Source organism: Schistocerca piceifrons, chromosome 3 (genome assembly GCF_021461385.2).
Source record: "Schistocerca piceifrons isolate TAMUIC-IGC-003096 chromosome 3, iqSchPice1.1, whole genome shotgun sequence".
Classification (NCBI taxonomy): domain Eukaryota; kingdom Metazoa; phylum Arthropoda; class Insecta; order Orthoptera; family Acrididae; genus Schistocerca; species Schistocerca piceifrons.
Window position 1 is genome coordinate 597,384,764 of NC_060140.1, and position 17,379 is coordinate 597,402,142.

The window sequence follows — 17,379 nt, forward strand, 5'->3', positions numbered from 1 at the left end:
GCGTCATTTACAAGCAACTGGGGATTCCGGTGTCTGCAGTAATTCGGCGAAGATTATTTGTTTCATCGGTGTGTAAATGATTGAACAAGGAGCAGTTTACTTACTGCTCACCTTATGTTCGTGTTCAGCGTGAGCTGCTTGCGACTGTTAACTTGAGTCTCTCCTTCGTCTGTTGGTTTTAAGCGCATTGTCAAATACTGAATCCAAGTAGTGACTTTCAGTTAATTAACTGGATTCTTTCTTTCCTCGTCACGACAAGTGTTAAATGGCAAGGTAGAATTGTAGACCTTAACTTGCTACCTCATTTGCGTGGCATCGATAACAGAGACTAACCTGTTAACTACTTAAGGCTTGTGGTAAACAAAGGTATTTAAGTACATTGTTCTAAAATATTATCTTAAATGTGTCAATGATTTATGTTCCGCTAGTTGATTCTGGGGTATGAACGGAAGTGTTGGCACATCTGCCGTGTAAGGGAATCCTGCTAGTTATCATTGTTTTGGAAATTTTAATTGAGATAATTGACGGAGAAACTAGTGTGCTTTAGTCCTGCCTTTCGTAAAGGCTATATTTGGGCTCTTGCATTTGTACTGCAAGTTGCAATATCATCCTGTTATATAAGAAACTATCAGCCTCGATTGCGGTAATGAAACCAACCTTTACCTAGGTTTCAACCCAAGTAATTGAGCCTTCTTCAGAAGATTACCCTGATTCTATAATATGTCTACGAGGGCATGTTCTAGAAATAAAACTAAAACGGCCTGAATAGGCGTCGTCACATTTTAAAAATGCGGTACATAGGTACTAAGTCACCGGCAAGTGCCTCGTGTCCATGGACGCCGTGCGCTGGGCGGTATTGGTTGAATCTTAATTTTTTTTGTTACTTTTGAGCTGCTCTTAATGTCCTATTGTAAAGAAAGTTACTCACTGGAGGTTAACTGTTACCGTAAGGCGTTGTGGACGGTGAACTTTCCTGTTATTCACCTTAATATTCTAGTCAATGTATAAACTTGCTAATTATTTTCCCTTTAAGTGGAGTTTGCCTGCCTTGATGTTATAAGTGACTGTTTCATAACCAGTTCTTTAAAGCGGCTACGCGCATATTTATATTTATGGGAGAACTTAAATTGTGTTCGCCTGTTGAACTTTAACTAAAGTGCAGAAAACTGAATCAGGTGTTTATGATTGTTCTAGTGCTGTTATCTGTCAAGTGTAACGCGCGACATTTTATTGGTCTGTTATCAAGTGTTACAATAAATGCCAATAGCAGTGAAGTGATGCGCTATTTCAGTTGTTCCCGTGATTTCCTACCTCCGCATATAATATTTGTTTGATATAAGACTGATTAAGCCTTTCTTAAAATGTTGGAAGGAGGTGCTCATGTCTCGCGTGAACAAAAAAACAAAGACTAAATTAATTTTCAGTTTATCACAAAAGTGCTGCTGCTGCTCTGCTACGCGTCCTCTCGGTTTGGCGGCTACATCTACATCTACATCTACATCTATATGGTTACTCTGCAATTCACACTTAAGTGCCTGGCAGAGGCTGCCGCTACACTTGATTTTGTAGTACTCCTAGTGCAGGTTGTTTCATGGTGGGGGTGGCACAGACTATACAAAAATCTTACAGAAACATACAGTAGCAGTCACATATGCACATCAGATATGGTTTGTCTAATGTGTGGCCAAAAATAAAAGGGAACATCTATTACAGTTTTATTATAATGCGTACGGAAATAACTATTTATTTAGGATGAAATTTTTGCGGCACTATACAAGATAAGTGACTCATTTATTGAATCCATAGATATTGTACAAACGGATGTACATATACATATGCATATGTAAACATATAGGTATGTATGCACATATGTATGTATGTTCAACACCTCCAGCTAAAGTGCTGGACTCACTTGAACCAAATTTGCTACAGATATCTCTTATGCTTTGAAGACAATCGCTGTGGGGGTAGGAACCATCAAAGAGGTGGAAGCGGGGTGAATAAGTAGTGTAGCTCACGAGACTTGAATTTATAGAAATTATTCGTCCAGTATTTGAGAATGTGAACAGTTAGAGACTTGCAACAGACTTTACTCATAATTTCAAGCTTTTGCGAACGTTCTCCTCTCTGAAAAGCCTCACAAAATGATGGGAGGTAAAAAGTTTATCAATTACTACAACCTCGCTGTTTACGCGTTAAAGCTATCGCATGAGGAATGTCGTTTTGATTTATTATTTCTTTACTACTAACTGTGTTGATGACACATTTTACAGACGTATACACATATACCACTGAATGAACGTGCAAACTGATATCATTGTACGACGCACACTTCAAGAGGTATGACTCATAAACTCTGAGCGTGTGCAAAATAGTCACATCATGCATATCGATATTTACTTTTCTGCTACTAACTCCATCCGCAAAAGATTGAGCAGACAGTATGTACATATGCCGCTGAATGTACCTACAAACTTGTTTCATTGTACGACGCACAGTACAGGAGATATAACGCCATGAAAACTGAGATGCGTGAATGCGTGAAAAACTGCCGCATCATGCATGACGTTTTAATTTATTGTGTCTTTACCACTAACCCGACTCGCAACAAAATTTAGACAGCACCCAAATATATCAACGAATGTAGTTGCTAAATTGTATCATTGTACAACACATGGTTCAGGAGATATGAAGTCATATAGACCGAACTGCCTGAAAACGTAACTCCAGGACGAAAGTCGCTAGCGGTACAGGTGAAATATGTATAAAAATGTGTGCAAAATATGTTAAATATGTGTGAAATAAATCTCACTTGTGCGTACTCTGCAAAGCGATGGGAAATAATCTCCTCCTAAACTCCTGGCTTTCAGTCACACTTCGATCTGGAAAGAAACAGTGTGGGAGTAAGAACCAGCAACCTCCTACTGCGATGGGGGTGATAATGTGGAGACAAAAGGGGGAGGAAGACATGGACACAGATACGAGGAATGAGGAGATGGAAATGGATAAAGAAGGAAAGGGGAGTTGAGGAACAGAGAGAGGGGGTTGAGGAGGTGGAGAGAGGAAGGAAGGAGGAGGAGATGGAAAGAAGGAGGGGAGGAGGCATTTAGGCTGAGCGAAGGTGGAGAGGAGATAGATTAGAGGGTAGAGTAGGAGATGGATGGAAAGATGGTGAAGGAGAAGAGAACAGAGGAAGGGAAGAGTAGGTGGACAAAGAGAGATGGAAGGAGATGGACAAACAGAGGGCAGCAAAGGAGTTAAATTGAGAAAGGAAAAAGGAGGAGATGGACTGAGAGAGAAGAGGAGGAAATAAACAGAGAATGGAAAGGATATGGGAAGAGAGAAATGGGAGGAGGAGATGAACAGAGAGAGGAGAGGAGAAGATGGACAGAGAGGGGGGAGATGGAGATAAGGAGACTGAGGAAGAGATGAAGGGGTAGGAGGAGATGGAATCAAAGGGGGAGGTGAATATGGACAGAGGGGAAGGAATAAATGGACAGATAGGATCAGGAGGAGCGGATGGACAGAGAGATGGGGGAGGAGAATATAGTCAGAGAAGTGGAGCGTGGAGAAGGTGAACAAAGGGAGGGATGAGAAGGAGAGGGGCAGGGAGGAAGGAGGAGAAGATGGAAAAAGAGAGATGGCAGGAGGAAGTGGACTAATGCAATAAATACATTCCGGGACCACAACTCAGTTAATAGTAAATTAAATTCTATGCAATGATGCACTGGCCGGTGTGGCCGTGCGGTCTAGGCGCTTCAGTCTGAAACCGCGTGACCGCTCTGGTCGCAGGTTTGAATCCTGCCTCGGGCATGGATGTGTGTGATGTCCTTAGGTTAGTTAGGTTTAAGTAGTTCTAAGTTCTAGGGGACTGATGATCACAGCAGTTCAGTCCCACAGTGCTCAGAGCCATTTTTGCAATGATGCACATTTAGCAATGCTTGCAACCCTTCAGAAAGAGTGCTGCGAAATTGGTGCACTACAAGTTACTGACGATGAGACGTGGTTTTACTGTTTCGTGCCAGAAACTTAATAACAATAAAAGTGTTGAGTGGAAGCTATGGTTCTACAACGAAGAGGCAAGGTCGAGTTCATCTACTGGAGGTGTCATGACACGAGTTATCCTGGCATGCCAAAAGAATTTTATCTTATTGTTTATCTGGCAAAATGAAAACAATAGCTCTCGAATATTGGTCTTGTGGACCAACTTAAACCAAATACACGGCAGAGGACTCATTGGTCTTTATAAAAAAGCAAGTCATGATCCTTTAAGACCAGAAAAACCTGCGGAAATTGGTTTTTTACCTCAGTGATGAAGCAACGGCAGCTGTAGATAGAAATTTTGCTGATTATCCTGAGTGACACAAGTGACAGTTCTGCCGTGCACGAAGTTGTATTAAATGGCATTGACCAACAAGGGACCCAAGTGCATTTTTTTCCCTAACAAGCAAGACTTTTACTGTTAGCGGGAAAGTTCACCTTGTATCGATGTTGGAGCATGGTTGTTACGAAAATCTGTGCCGGTCCGAGTGAGAAACATCATGTTGATTGGGATACTGACAATAGAAGTGGAACAGATACTCACCTTTAGCTTCTGGCCGGTCTCGCCCGTGACTAGCTGCAGTGCCACGTCCGGACAAGAGTGGCCTTCACGGTCTTGGTGAGCAGGACCCAGGGCATCGCTCTCCCACGCAGCGGAGGCTGCGTGTGCGTAGCTGGCGGCGACAGGTGCCTGCGTCACGCGTCCGTTCGTAACCACGCCCGTCGCTTTGCCCCCTTCCTGGACACGCAATGGCAGTCTCCCTTCAGTACCTCAGTCGACAGTCTGGCATTTAACTATTGTCGACAAGGTGTAAGGAGACTCCTGACAGCTCACAGTGCTATTGCCAGTTTTCGACAGCAAAGCATTAACGGCTGCAAACTAAAACAGTAGACGTCTACAGAGCTGTGAAACACTGAGGCGTTGGCATAGAAAACTAAAAACTAAACTCCTCCAGAGCAGGCCATTAAGGTCCAAAGCCACCGATCGGCCGCCGTGTCATCCACAGCCCACAGGTGTCACTGGATGCGGATATGCAGGGGCATGTGGTCAGCACACCGCTCTCCCGGCCGTATGTCAGTTTCCGAGACCGGAGCCGCTACTTCTCAATCAAGTAGCTCCTCAGTTTGCCTTATGAGGGCTGAGTACACCCCGCTTGCCAACAGCGCTCGGTAGACCGGATGGTCACCCATCCAAGTGGTATCCCAGCCCGACAGCGCTTAACTTCTGTGATCCGACGGGAACCGGTGTTACCACTGCGGCAAAGTTGTTGGTCGTTGGCATAGAGATGTCTACAAAATTACGTTAAGTTACCGGTTAACGTAGGCCAGCAAAGCTGCCTCCCTGGCCCATTGCAACTGTCAGGGACCAAGTTATGCCGACTCAGTTGCAGGCGAAACTACACAATAGAGCTCGCCCGGTAATACTATTAGTTTGGTGCACAGTTTCGTAGCGTTTTTCTTTTTATGTCGGCATGCTGTCGCTGAATAATAACATAAATAGGAAATGCAGGGAAACAAAGGTAAAATGTCTGCATGAAAAATGTGAAGAAGATGAAAAAAATGTTATTGTCAGACGGACTGAATCAGCTTACAGGAAAGTCAAAACAACCTTCAGTGGAATTAAAAGCAAGAGCGGCAACTCTAAGAGTGCAATGGGAATTTCACTGCTAAATGCAGAGGAGAGAGCCTGTAGGTGGAAAGAGTACACCGAAGGCCTCTTTGGGCGGGGGGGGGGGGGGCGAGGGGGAGGGGAGGAGGAGGGGAAAACTTGCCTGATGTGATGGAAGAAGAAACAGGAGTCTATGAAAAAAGAGATAAGGTATTCCTACCTAAGAGGAGTTATTGATATTGTCGCAGAAGAAGCCAAGTGGTGCAGTCGCCGTAGTGTGGTGGTTACGCTAATAGATTGTTGCATGGAGGGTCATGGGTTCAAAACTCACCTGAAGTAAAAAATTTTAATTCATATATTCGGTTCGAGTACATTCTACAAGTATCCACAAATGGCAAGAATCATTTTACTGGAACGTTCTGTAGCTGTATATATACCGTATGTGTTCTGGCTGGAGGCAGTTTGCTCCGCGCTCTTGTATGTGCAAGTGCTGAATAAACCTTCGTTAAGTGAAGTTAGTGTTCTTCATTCATCTACTTACACCTTCCTCTACGTCACAGTATGAAACATAGGCCTTATTTTGCGGAAGAAATTTCTGAGAATGTACGTCTGGAGCACAGGATTGTATGGTATATGGTAGTGAAACATGGACTTTGGGACAACCGGAACAGAAGATAGTCGAAGCATTTGACATGTGGTTCTAAAGACGAATGATGAAAAGTAGATGCACTGAAAAGGTAAAGAATGAGGAGGTTCAGCGCTGACTCGGAGAGGCAAGGAAAAAATGTGAAATACTGACAAGGAGAAGGGACGGGATGGTAGGACATCTACTAAGATATCAGGGAGTAACTTGCATGGTACTAGCAGTTGCAGAGGGATAAAACTGTAGAGGAAGACAGAGATTGGAATACATCCAGCAAATAAATGAGGACAGGTTGCAAGTGCTACTCTGAGATGAAGAGGTTAGCACAGGAGAGGAATTCCTGGCGGGCCGCATCAAACCAGTCAGAAGACTGATGACTCAAAAAAAAGGGGGTGCGGTTGCTGTGGGTTTATTTATAGTTTGTCGTTTTCAATTAGTATTTCAATCTTGCTATTCGAGTTTACATATTCTCAATTTGTCATCTGGATTTAATGAACGAAACAGTGGACGTTAGAAAATATAGTGCCAACTGGAGAAATCGGATCATTCCCGACATATTCTTCTGTTTGAGTTGAGTAGTGGATTGATAGTAGCCGAGACAGCCAGAAACATTTGCACCGTGTACGGCGATAACGTCATTGAACCGAATACGGCAAGGAAATGATTATTTCATTTTAAGGAGGATCGTTTTGACATTAGTGATTCTCCACGTTCAGGAAGACCTTCGTTGTTTGATGGACATCGGTTAACGCATTAAACCACAATGATCCACGTCATTGTACTCGAGAATTGACAAATGTGATGAACGGCGATAATCAACCAGTCTGCTACATTTGCATGCATGGGGAAGATTCAAAAATGGGGTGTGTGGGTCCCGCATGTTCTAAACCAAAATCACAATCTCAGATTGATCGTCATCAATTGGCTCGTGAACAAAACCGACCATTCCTATCCTGTATCGTTACTGATGACGAGAGATTGAGTCTTTATGCTAACATAATGAAAATAAAGGAATGACTGAATCCAAACAAAGCGGCAACTAGCCGTACAAAGAACTGCGATGTCGACAAACGATAATGTTGTCAATGTGATGGAACAGCGACGGTGTGGTGTACTACGAATTGCTTCCCCAAAGTGTAGCCATCACTGCTGACATTTATTGTCAGCAACTGAGATGTCTTACGGACGCAATCCAAGAACAACGCCCAGGAAGACTGCTTAAAGTGAAGCTACTCCACGATAAAGTCTGCCCGCATTCTGGTATACTAACAAAAATACTATATATCAATTGCGTTGGGTAGTGATTTCGCACCTGATCTTGCGCCTTAAGGTTTTCACCTTTTCCGCACTCTATCGAGCTACCTTCAAAGAACTTCCCTTCTGGGTGAAAATGCGCTCCGAACATCGCTAGATGAGTTATTCGCCTCAAAGCTACATCATTTCTACAGTCGCGGAATCGAAAAGCTAGCCCAGCTTTGGCAGACTATTGTAAATACTGCAGGAGAATATGTTATGTATGGCTAAAATCTCTGTTACGTTTATCTGCTGCGTTTATAAACCTTACCGAAAAATGCTAGGGACTTATACATCAACTTAATACAAAATAGAGAAAATTTAATTTGTAGCACTTAGACATTTATACAGGACTCCCAAATTTCTAAGTTTCCCGTTATTATCTTTCCAGCTGCGACTAAGAGGAGAGGGCGTTTTTCAGAGAAATGTGCACAGACTTTAGCACTCCACTAATAACGAAACTGATCTACACATGTTGAAATACAGTAACAGTTTACATCAAAATCTAACAACGGAAGAAAATAATAACATGCAAAATCCTATAGTGGAAGACCAAAACACGATACATAAAAGAACAGCACTTCACAATAACACATTCGATGTGTGCGTCCGCACACACACACACACACACACACACACACACACACACACACACACACTATTGGCCATTAAAATTGCTACATCAAGAAGAAATGCAGGTGATAAACGGGTATTCATTGAACAAATATATTATACTAGAACTGACATGTGATTACATTCTCACGCAATTTGTGTGGATACAACCTGAGAAATCAGTACCCAGAACAAGTAACTCTGGCGGTAATAACGGCCTCGATACGCCTGGGCATTGAGTCAAACAGAGTTTGGCTCCCCATGCAGCTTCAACACGATACCACAGGTCATCAAGAGTAGTGACTGGCGTATTGTGACGAGCCTGTTACTCGGCCACCATTGACCAGACGTTTTCAATTGATGAGAGATCTGGAGAATATGCTGGCCAGGGCAGCAGTCGAATATTTTCTGTATCCAGAAAGGCCTGTACATGACCTGCAACATGCGGTCGTGCATTATCCTGCTGGAATGTAGGGTTTCGCAGGGATCGAATGAAGTGTAGAGCCACGGGTCGGAACACATCTGAAATTTAACGTCCACTGTTCAAAGTGTCGTCAATGCGAACAAGAGGTGACCGAGACGTGTAACCAATGGCATCCCATACCATCACGTCAGGTGATACGCCAGTATGGCGATGACGAATACATGCTTCCAATGTGCGTTCACCGCGATGTCGTCAAACACGGATGCGACCATCGTGATGCTGTAAACACAACCTGGATTCATCCGAAAAAATGATGTTTTGCCATTCGTGCAGTCAGGTTCGTCGTTGAGTACACCATCGCAGGCGCTCCTGTCTATCATGCAGCGTCAAGGGTAACGGCAGCCATGGTCTCCAAGCTGATAGTCCATGCTGCTGCAAACGTCGTCGAACTGTTCGCGCAGATGGTTGTTGTCTTGCAAACGTACCCATCTGTTGACTCAGGGATCGAGACGTGGCTGCACGACCCGTTACAGCCATGCGGATAAGATGTCTGTCATCTAGACTGCTAGTGATACGAGGCCGTTGGGATCCAACAGGACGTTCCATATTACCCTCCTGAACCCACCGATTCCATATTCTGCTAACAGTCATTGGATCGCGACCAACGCGAGCAGTAATGTCGCGATACGATAAACCGCAATCGCGATAATCTACAATCCGGCCTTTATCAAAGCCGGAAACGTGATAGCACGCATTTCTTATCCTTACACGAGGCATCACAACAACGTTTCACCAGGCAACGCCGGTCAACTGCTGTTTGTGTATGAGAAATGTGTTGGAAACTTTCCTCATGTCAGCACGTTGTAGGTGTCTTCACAGGCGCCAACCTTGTATGAATGCTCTGAAAAGCTAATCATTTGCATATCCCAGCATCTTCTTCCTGTCGGTTAAATTTCGCGTGTGTAAAACATCATCTTCGTGGTGTAGCAATTTTATTGGCCCCATCACACTCAGAGACGTAGGTAATGAACAGAAGTCATCAGAACTCCTGTTACATTTTTTAAAGCCTTCTCACAATGAGCGATACATTCTCGCGACACACGCGAAACAGCAAGATGGCGTAATTTTTTGAGTTACGACCAAAGTGTAACAGTAATGTCTTTCCGTGTTTAAAAACAACTAAAAGCCTGACAACGAACGTGAGTACATCACAGATAACTAAGAGCCTAGTGCACACCAGATCACGTCCACAACACCACCTGCACTTCACGCCTCGCTCGAGCCAGCGGTAAACCGGTTAGTATCCTGGTAGCGGAAAAAAATTTCACTGCCGCTATTTTGCCGGCAAGAGGAGGAGCGATGGTGGCATGAAGTTCCTAATCACTAGACTTTGTGCCAATGCCCTAGTTCAATTACGAAACGTGAAGTGACAGCATGTGACACTGTTGACGGACGTTAAGCTCGGCGGCCACTTTGGTGCTACATGCGAGGAACATGTTATGTGCCGGCACCGAATTTCTCTCACTCCAGTCTCTCGCCATCCTAAAACACAAACGTTACAATACATTCCACGCACAGACATACAACACATACAAGTCGTATTACAAATATTATAATGGAGCTTACTTCAAAGAAACAAACAAAAAACCATCGCAATTCACAATAGTATAACACTGACTATGTAATTTCACTTTTTCATAGTAGTGAAAAGCAGCCTTTCATACAGTTGCATAAGACATGCTGTATGCTGAAGAAACAGCAACAAAACTCAGAAAATACGCCGGGAATAACGCAAACAAATGTAGAAGCCATAATGTGTAAGTAAATAAGGTATTAGAAAACCACTCACACAATACAATAGCTGGAACCAAATGGAACACATGTAATAACATTTTATAACCTTTACAACTACGTTAATTTTACATTTAAGAATTAAAAACTCACTGATGGAAGCGCTATTGTCGCTGAAACCAGTTTGGGAAACAAAATGAATAAAACAAACATTTTCTGCACAAAGACAGACCCGCAATCGCATGTTGATGTTTTTATGCAAGCACGGACAGACGGAAGAATCTCAAGGTACAATGGTTGTTTACTACATTGTATGATGTGCAACTCCGTAGTTGATGTTAGGCGATAGCCTACAGTAGAGACGAAATTTTTCGAGGGACATCCTCGTGTATTATTCTCCTATTTTCATTAATATTATATAGTTTATATGAAATACATAAATTTGTATGTACGTATTGTTCTATGTGCGTATTTTCTACTGTATGGGTACTACGCCCAGACGGGCTGTGTAACATCAGTGAAAGGGAAACTTGAAAGAAAATGCAATGAAGGAAAGACATACAAGATTAGAGCGACTCAAGGAGTAACAACTGGGTAAAAGTAGAATATAGAAGTGTGATAGCAAGTGATTAAAGTCGTTGAGATTCTGAAAACTATTTCTGAGCAAAGCGCAACTGCTGTGTGAGGAACAGAAGAAGGAAAAAAGTATCTTTTTGAATGGATTACGATAAGTAATAATTATTCACTGAAAAATACTTTTGTTTTGACGTGGCTCATCCAATGGTTTTCATCTATATCTACATGTTTACTCAGAAGTTCACAATTAAGTGCGTGGCAGAGGGTTCATCGAAACACATTCAAGCTATTTGACTATTGTTCGACTCTCGAACAGGGCGCGGGAAAAACCATCACATAATCATTGGTCCCTAAGCTTACGCACTACTTAATCTAACTTAAACTAAAGACAAAACACACACCCATGCCCGAGGGAGAACTCGAACCCTCGACGGAGGGAGCCGCGCGGACCGTGACAAGACATCTGAGGCCGCACGGCTACCCTGCGCGGCCATAAATCTTTCCGTGCGAGCTCTGATTTCTCTTATTCTGTTCTCATGGTCATTTCTCCCTATGTAGGTGGGTGCCAACAAAATATTTTCCCATTCGGAGCAGAAAGTTGACTAAAATTTAATGAGGAGGGCCCTCCTCAACGAAAAACGCTTGCCAACTCATTTCACGTGTAGTATCCATGACACTCTCCACCAACTTCGCGACGGTAGAAAAAGAGCTGCTGTACTTTGAACTTTTTTGACGTCCTCCATCAATCATATGTGATGCGTACCCCACAACGAGCAGCAATACACTCCAGTACAGGACGGAACAGCGCAGTGTAAGAAGTCTCTTTATACACCTATTGCACTCTATAAGTGTTCAGCCAAGAAATCTCGGTCTTTGGTTCGCTTTTCCCAGAACATTATCTATGTGATCGTTTCAATTCACGTTATTAGTAATTCTAACCCCTAAGTATTTACGTCAGCTTACAGCCCTACCGTGTAACCGAAATTAAGCGGATTCCTTCTATTGTTCATGTGGCCGACTTCACACTTTTCCTTATTGATAGTCAAGTGCCACTTTTCGCAATATACAGACATCTTGTCTAAATCATTTTGTAGCTGATAGCTTATGTCTCTTTTCAGAATAATAAATGATTGCCGCCCACATCGGGCACTGCAATTAAATATCACTGAACATCAGCAATTGTACGTAAACTGAAAAAGTTTATCCCATCTGGATATTCCTTCACGGAGAGCTCTGAAATTATTTTTCTTCTCAGAAAATCTGTTTGATTCAAGCAAATTTGTCGTCTAAAAGCGTCAGTGATTATTTTATAAGTATCTGTGTAAAATCAAGAAAGGCGCCATACCATCTTAGCAAAATCAGCGAAGGTAGGGAATGCAGTTTCGGCCACTACCTACGCACATCATCATGTACGAGAGGGCTCTTTGAGCATACCGAAATCATTGACAAACAGAGTGCACAAAATAGACTCGTGTACATATCAAGAACCAACATACAGTTTAAAGACACCCTTCTCTCATGCAGCAGAATAAAATTGTTTACTTATAATTAAACTCGTAGTCAAAATTAACGAGACAGTGAATATATTTATTTGGTTGTTTTCGAGTACAGGTGATTATAAGTAGCAGTCATAGGTTACAATCCCCATCCCAAAGATTCCCAGCTGGCATTCCCTCTGCCCCCTTCCAGCTTGATAGGATATTTAGCTGCAAGAAAGAAAGTTTTATAAAAGTTCGCGTTGCTCTCACAAGTTGGAACTAGTAGTAGGCTAAATTAAAAGATAAATGAACAGCCACGGGAACAAATTCCACAATAACACGCTGAAACACTCTATTTCTCTCCTGACCCCAAACTACGTTGCATCAGGCTGTGTGGAAAAGCACGTTCTTGAGGCACGCTAAGCATACCACTTTTCGAGCCCTGATGATCTATGAACTTAACAGCACTATGTAACCATCGTCATAAGGTATCCAAGATCGTTTATGACTACACAGTCTGCGAAAAACCGCGTCAGTTCCACGAATTAAGACGTTCAGAGTCTATTTTAGTGAGCTCTTTAAAATGTTAAGCACACACGGTCACTGAGAGTATGTGTTTAAATGAAGTATGTAAGTATGTTAACGTCAACACCAGTATAAACTAAATCATAACCGCATTTTTTTTTTTAGTTTTACTTATTGTGGTGTGTGTACTGTAAGACCTTCGGTACACACACCATCAGATTATTTGACTTGTCGCTCTAGCGAAGTGGGCGAGAGTCAGCAATATGTCTCGTGGTCTTATTGTGGCGTGTTTATCTTCCGCCGTTAGGTCAGACGATAGAAATGCCACTTGCACACTTAGAGTAGCAGATTGACGGTGACCAACTTTAAACAGAACTTGATTAATTTTCACACACATTTATTAAAATAATAAAAAATATAGACATTACGTAACTTGATTCTGGATGCTATTTACAATTGACAATCTGAAGTTCCTTTGGTCTTGGTACGTTAATCCTATTCTCACATATCTCTGATACTTGACAAAGTATCTGTTCATTTATCTTCATGGCTATGTACAGGAATATGGTTATCTTCTTAGGCGCAGACTGAAACTTGACTGTAGACTAATGCAGTATAATGCACACTGTTACAGACTGGTGCAGACTGATTAATCTGTACACTCGTTATAATACCTCGGGCGTTAAGGCATCACTGCGCGAGTGTCATCCGCGAGGAGAAAAGGTCCTACGTTAGCAGAGATCTCGTTGGCTGCGTTACATATTAATACGCGGATCGGCGGAAGCAGAATTTGGTCCGTCTCTAAGACAACGCCATCTAGTAGTGTGGACGAGCGCTGCGCCTGCACTGTTGTGCTTAGCGGGGCGCGTTCTAGTGGGAAAGTTGTGTACGCGCTGACTACACGGAACTATGCACACAAAACTTATCAAGGTATATCTGAGCAAGAATCAACAGGGGTTTCTCAATACAGTTTAATGTTTTACGACATTTAAACCAAATTGTCTTGTAATGTACTTTTATTCGTGAGTCACTTTGTCGTGAATGAGCCGCGTGAGATACTAGAAATGAGCAGTTAGAACTGTAACGTTGCAGCATGTGTTCGTGTAGAATGGCAACCTAACGTCAGCAGTGACGCAAGGAAGCAGGAGCCTACGTGATCGACTGTAGAAGAAGCTTCTGGAAGGAACAGAGGTGAGGAAGACGGCGCGTGTTCGCATGGGAGGCGCGTCATATCAGCCTTTATAAGCAGCACCGCCGGCGCTGCTAGAGATTCTGAAGTCGGTTTTGCCTCAGACGCTGGACCTGTGTTATTCTGCCCCGAGACGGGACATAGTTTTCGGTGGCACTTAACTGCAAGGGTACATGCAGGAATGCACAACGTAGTCAATGTGTTGGTGTCTCGTAGGATTCGAGAGTAGTTTCCTATCCTAGTTTGTTTTTCAGTGTCAGTCATTCATCAGAGTTCCTCGTCCTCTTCTCACCGAGTTTTCTTATCTGAACACATTTCCAGTTTGTATTCTCAGGCACCAAACGTACGGGTTTGATAGTTAGGGTGCTGTTCGTCAGACACGGAGCTTGTTTCACATGTTTGCTAGAAATTTTGGTTGACAGAAGGTATGAAAAGATGACAGACGTTGTTTGCGTCGACATTTGGCCGCGGACGTTCAGTGAAATGTAATTTTATTACTATTTATCTCACTGTATCGTGAGTCTCCACTACTATGAAAACGATGATCAAGCATAAAAACAAAAGATCAGTGGAGTTATCTAAACGGTGGAGCAGGAAGAGGTGAAGAAGAAAATAATATTCTATGCACAACATTAGCAAGAGTGCAATAAAATACAAAAATTCTAAGTTCTCCGGTTCTACCGCGGACGATGTAGGCTTTATGTCCCCACGTTGAGGCGTTTTAATTGACTGTCATTAGGGGACCAAGTAGAGGAGAATAAAGCTTCGCATATTTCTCTTCCTTCTCGATGTGAAGGCAAGGTGACTTGAAACAAGTATTTAATAACTTGTTGAATTTGTGTGTTTCACTGTCTGTTCGCCGAAAGCTGATGCAATCATGAGGTCCCGAGTGTAACAATTCCTGTAACAGCTTTTTATCTGTATACTTCTCTTTCATTTCAAACCATGCCCTGGAGCAGTGCCTCGTTCTCATATTCGTCTTCAAACACCGTGCCATAGTTAATGTTAAAAATGATTTATTTGCATTTTTAACCATTCCCACTAGTGTCAAAAAAAAAGCGTACAGAAATAGCGTCTTCTTGAAAAGTGAGGTTAAACTGAGAAAGTTTGTTGGTAATTGTACGGACTTGTCTGACTGATCCGTGGCTAGCGAAGAGCGAATTTCACGAACAGGTCTGATCGCATACGGGAATCTTAAAACTGGTTACCAAAATACATTCACAGATGATGAAATGAGATTGCTAAGAGCTTGTAAAGTGCTTGACAATTATGCCACCTTAATCGAATGTGAACGTGACTAATGTCCAGCACACCTGTATAGCTCCTAATTTCTCAGTCAGATTTGGTAACTTCCACATTTGTGCTTTACGTGAGCTTATAATGAAATGAAGTATCGTGTGGCTAGGGCCTCCCGTCGTGTAGACCGGTCGCCTAAATATCACATATCCCACTCACACCACATTGTTGAGTATAGGGGCGAGTGTGATTTAAACCTCTAACAAGCTGTTACATAAAGCAGCTTCATTTCAGCACCCTATCACTCAGGGATGACAAGGACTGTGTCTGCATTTCCGTATTTGACTGCTGGACCGAATGATCTAAGAAACTGAGCTTGTATTCGATGAGTAATATTTTAATCTCTATCAGTTATCTGTTGATTCGGTAAATAATTTTGGGTAAATTTATAAACAATGACTGCAGACATAAAACCGTGTTTCCAAATCCACATTCAGGACGTTATATTCCTAACGAGCAATGTAAAATGTAAAAACGTATTTCGTCTAGTCGTATGTTACAGTAGACTTAGAGCATAGATTACCCTAGTAACCACATCTGAAACATCGGCTAACGGAAAGCCTTCCAATCGAAAATTCAAATTTTTGCTCGGATCATGTACAATTCCCGCTGCCGCTGGGCCTCGGTTAGGCAGTTTCCCCTCTCTGCTATCTGTCATTCTCGCTGGTGTTTATTGACGCCTGAACTTCAGTTTATCACAGAGAGTGTCGTTCGAAATGGCGTCTAAATTTAGACGTGTAGCTCTTAATGTTCCCGATAACCTTAAAAAGCTAGATCAGGCGAAAAAAGTTCTAGTGAACCAAGCTTGGCTAGGGAATATGGAGTTGTAATAAAAACAACGGTAACTTCATTACAAAATTTGCAAGTGTCATCGGCACCGAAGATGCAAGAAGTTAGGATTTTGACTCAGACGTTCATATATGATTTATGCAGGTGCGTAACCAAGAATAGACAATAAATGGACTTTTGATTTGTAAAAAGGATCGTCAGAGTAAGGACTTATAAGGAATGACAAATTTCTCTACAGAGCAGATAAAGAAAGGAAAGTGTGGCAAACACTGGTATGAAGAAGGAACAGGATGATTGAATGTGCATAAACCCTTTCATAGGCACAATAAAAAAAATTAATAATTTTTAATTTTTCCTTGTTTTTATTCTATTAATTTTCATACAGTGAGATAGAAAAATGTAAAAATTAAATGAAATACACATAAACTGAACACATACAGGGTGGTTTCAAATGGAGCCACTGCCCGCTAAATGTCATCACTTTTGAAGATACAGTAAAAAGCAATTCCTTTCTGCAGATAAGCATAAGGCTGCCTGGCAGTGATTACATGTCCATCTGTTTCTGTGGGGTTCTTTCTTTGTGCTGCACTGCACACAGAACAACAGTTTTGAATTTTTTTGCAGATGGTTCTGACGGTGTACTGGGATGGTCAGGACTATCTTTGAAGACATTACTGCCTACCAGGTCTGTGGCAACACGTCTTCTAAAATCCTTTAGCACTTGCTTCACTGTTGGATTACATAATCGAAACAGAATAAATGTATTTCCAATAGAAATATCAACTATATAGCAAAATAATCTTAGCCACCACCTTCGCGATTTCCTGTCTATTGCATAAAAACTGTTCATCATAACTGCCTTGTCGACACATCCCATATTTGTATTATATGATTTAATTATTATTGGGCAAGGTATCTTTGTGATTTTTCCATCCTTCTCTTTACGGCTGACTTCTTCAACACATACAGGCGAATCAATTGTAGACAGCAACATGACTACACGTTTGTCTTTCCATTTGATGCTGGCAATGCCATCAGAGCGAACTGACCAGTCAAACTCTCCTCTTTGCAACTCTTTGTCTGTTTTAGCGTAGGAAGTCCTTTTCTGTGTGA

General features: G+C 42.2%; 1 protein-coding gene across 1 annotated transcript in view; it reads right to left on the minus strand.

Annotated features, from left to right (window-relative positions):
* The window catches only part of LOC124788868 (membrane-bound alkaline phosphatase-like), a 186,041-nt gene that overhangs the window by 108,790 nt on the left and 59,872 nt on the right, over positions 1-17,379 (minus strand). Inside the window, exon 3 of the mRNA XM_047256151.1 lies at positions 4,586-4,780. Within this exon, the coding sequence (XP_047112107.1) occupies positions 4,586-4,780 (195 nt within the window). The remainder of the gene's footprint in view (positions 1-4,585; positions 4,781-17,379) is intronic.